Source organism: Monodon monoceros, unplaced genomic scaffold (genome assembly GCF_005190385.1).
Source record: "Monodon monoceros isolate NGI ecotype Baffin Bay Population unplaced genomic scaffold, NGI_Narwhal_1 Super_Scaffold_9, whole genome shotgun sequence".
Taxonomy (NCBI): Eukaryota; Metazoa; Chordata; class Mammalia; order Artiodactyla; family Monodontidae; genus Monodon; species Monodon monoceros.
Genome location: NW_021703786.1, coordinates 39,394,940 through 39,395,664, shown reverse-complemented (window position 1 = coordinate 39,395,664; position 725 = coordinate 39,394,940). Strand labels below are relative to the sequence as shown.

The window sequence follows — 725 nt, the reverse complement described above, 5'->3', positions numbered from 1 at the left end:
GCCTGCCGCGCCGAGCTCTGCGGCAAAGAAGATGCGCTGACGTCGCGGAGGGCCGGTAGTCGGCGCGGAGCGGCCGACGCGCGCGTGCGGGGCTGCTGCGGGGCAGGGCTGTAGGGTATTGGGCCGGGCCGGCGAAGGGCGGCGGCCGGCGCTGAGCAGTGCCCGCGGGGAGACCGAGGCCCCGAAGGGCGGGGATGAGGGGCGCCGGGGCCTGCACTTCTCCCGGGCGCGCGCGTGGCCCCGGGGGCGCCCAGTGACGGAGGCGGCGGCGCCCCTGCCCGGCAGCGCCGAGCCCGCTTTGCCAGGGAGCCCGCTTCGTCAGGGGGCCCGCTTCGCCAGGGAGCCCGCGGCCGGCGGCGGCCGGCATGAAGAGCGGCCGGGGCCGCGCCAGGCCTCGCTGACCCCGGCCCTGCGCGGCGCCTCCCCGTTTCCGCCCGGCCTCTCGGCATGAGCGCCAGCTCGGGCCCGGGGCCTCGGGTGCCCCAGCTCGGCGGCCGGCGGGCGCGATCGGGGCCGGCGGGCCCGCGGTGCTGATCGCCGCCCGCCCGCCCGCGCCGACCCCGGGGCGCGGCCATGGAGGTGGTGGGCGACTTCGAGTACAGCAAGCGGGACCTCGTGGGACACGGGGCCTTCGCTGTGGTCTTCCGGGGGCGGCACCGCCAGGTGAGCCCCGCCGGCCGGGCCGGGCGGCCGGCGGCGCCTGAGGCGCGGCCGCGGCGGGTGCG

General features: G+C 81.2%; 1 protein-coding gene across 5 annotated transcripts in view; it reads left to right on the top strand.

The window, feature by feature from the left end:
* Window positions 1-332: 332 nt before the first annotated feature.
* The window catches only part of ULK2 (unc-51 like autophagy activating kinase 2), a 66,391-nt gene continuing 65,998 nt past the window's right edge, over window positions 333-725 (top strand). For 4 of the 5 annotated variants that reach the window (XM_029211793.1, XM_029211792.1, XM_029211794.1 and 1 more), the window contains exon 1: window positions 574-663. In XM_029211793.1, coding sequence (XP_029067626.1) covers window positions 574-663 — 90 coding nt within the window. Of the gene's footprint in view, window positions 664-725 lie in introns of all 5 variants that reach the window. The other variant, XM_029211791.1, reaches the window with a different exon arrangement.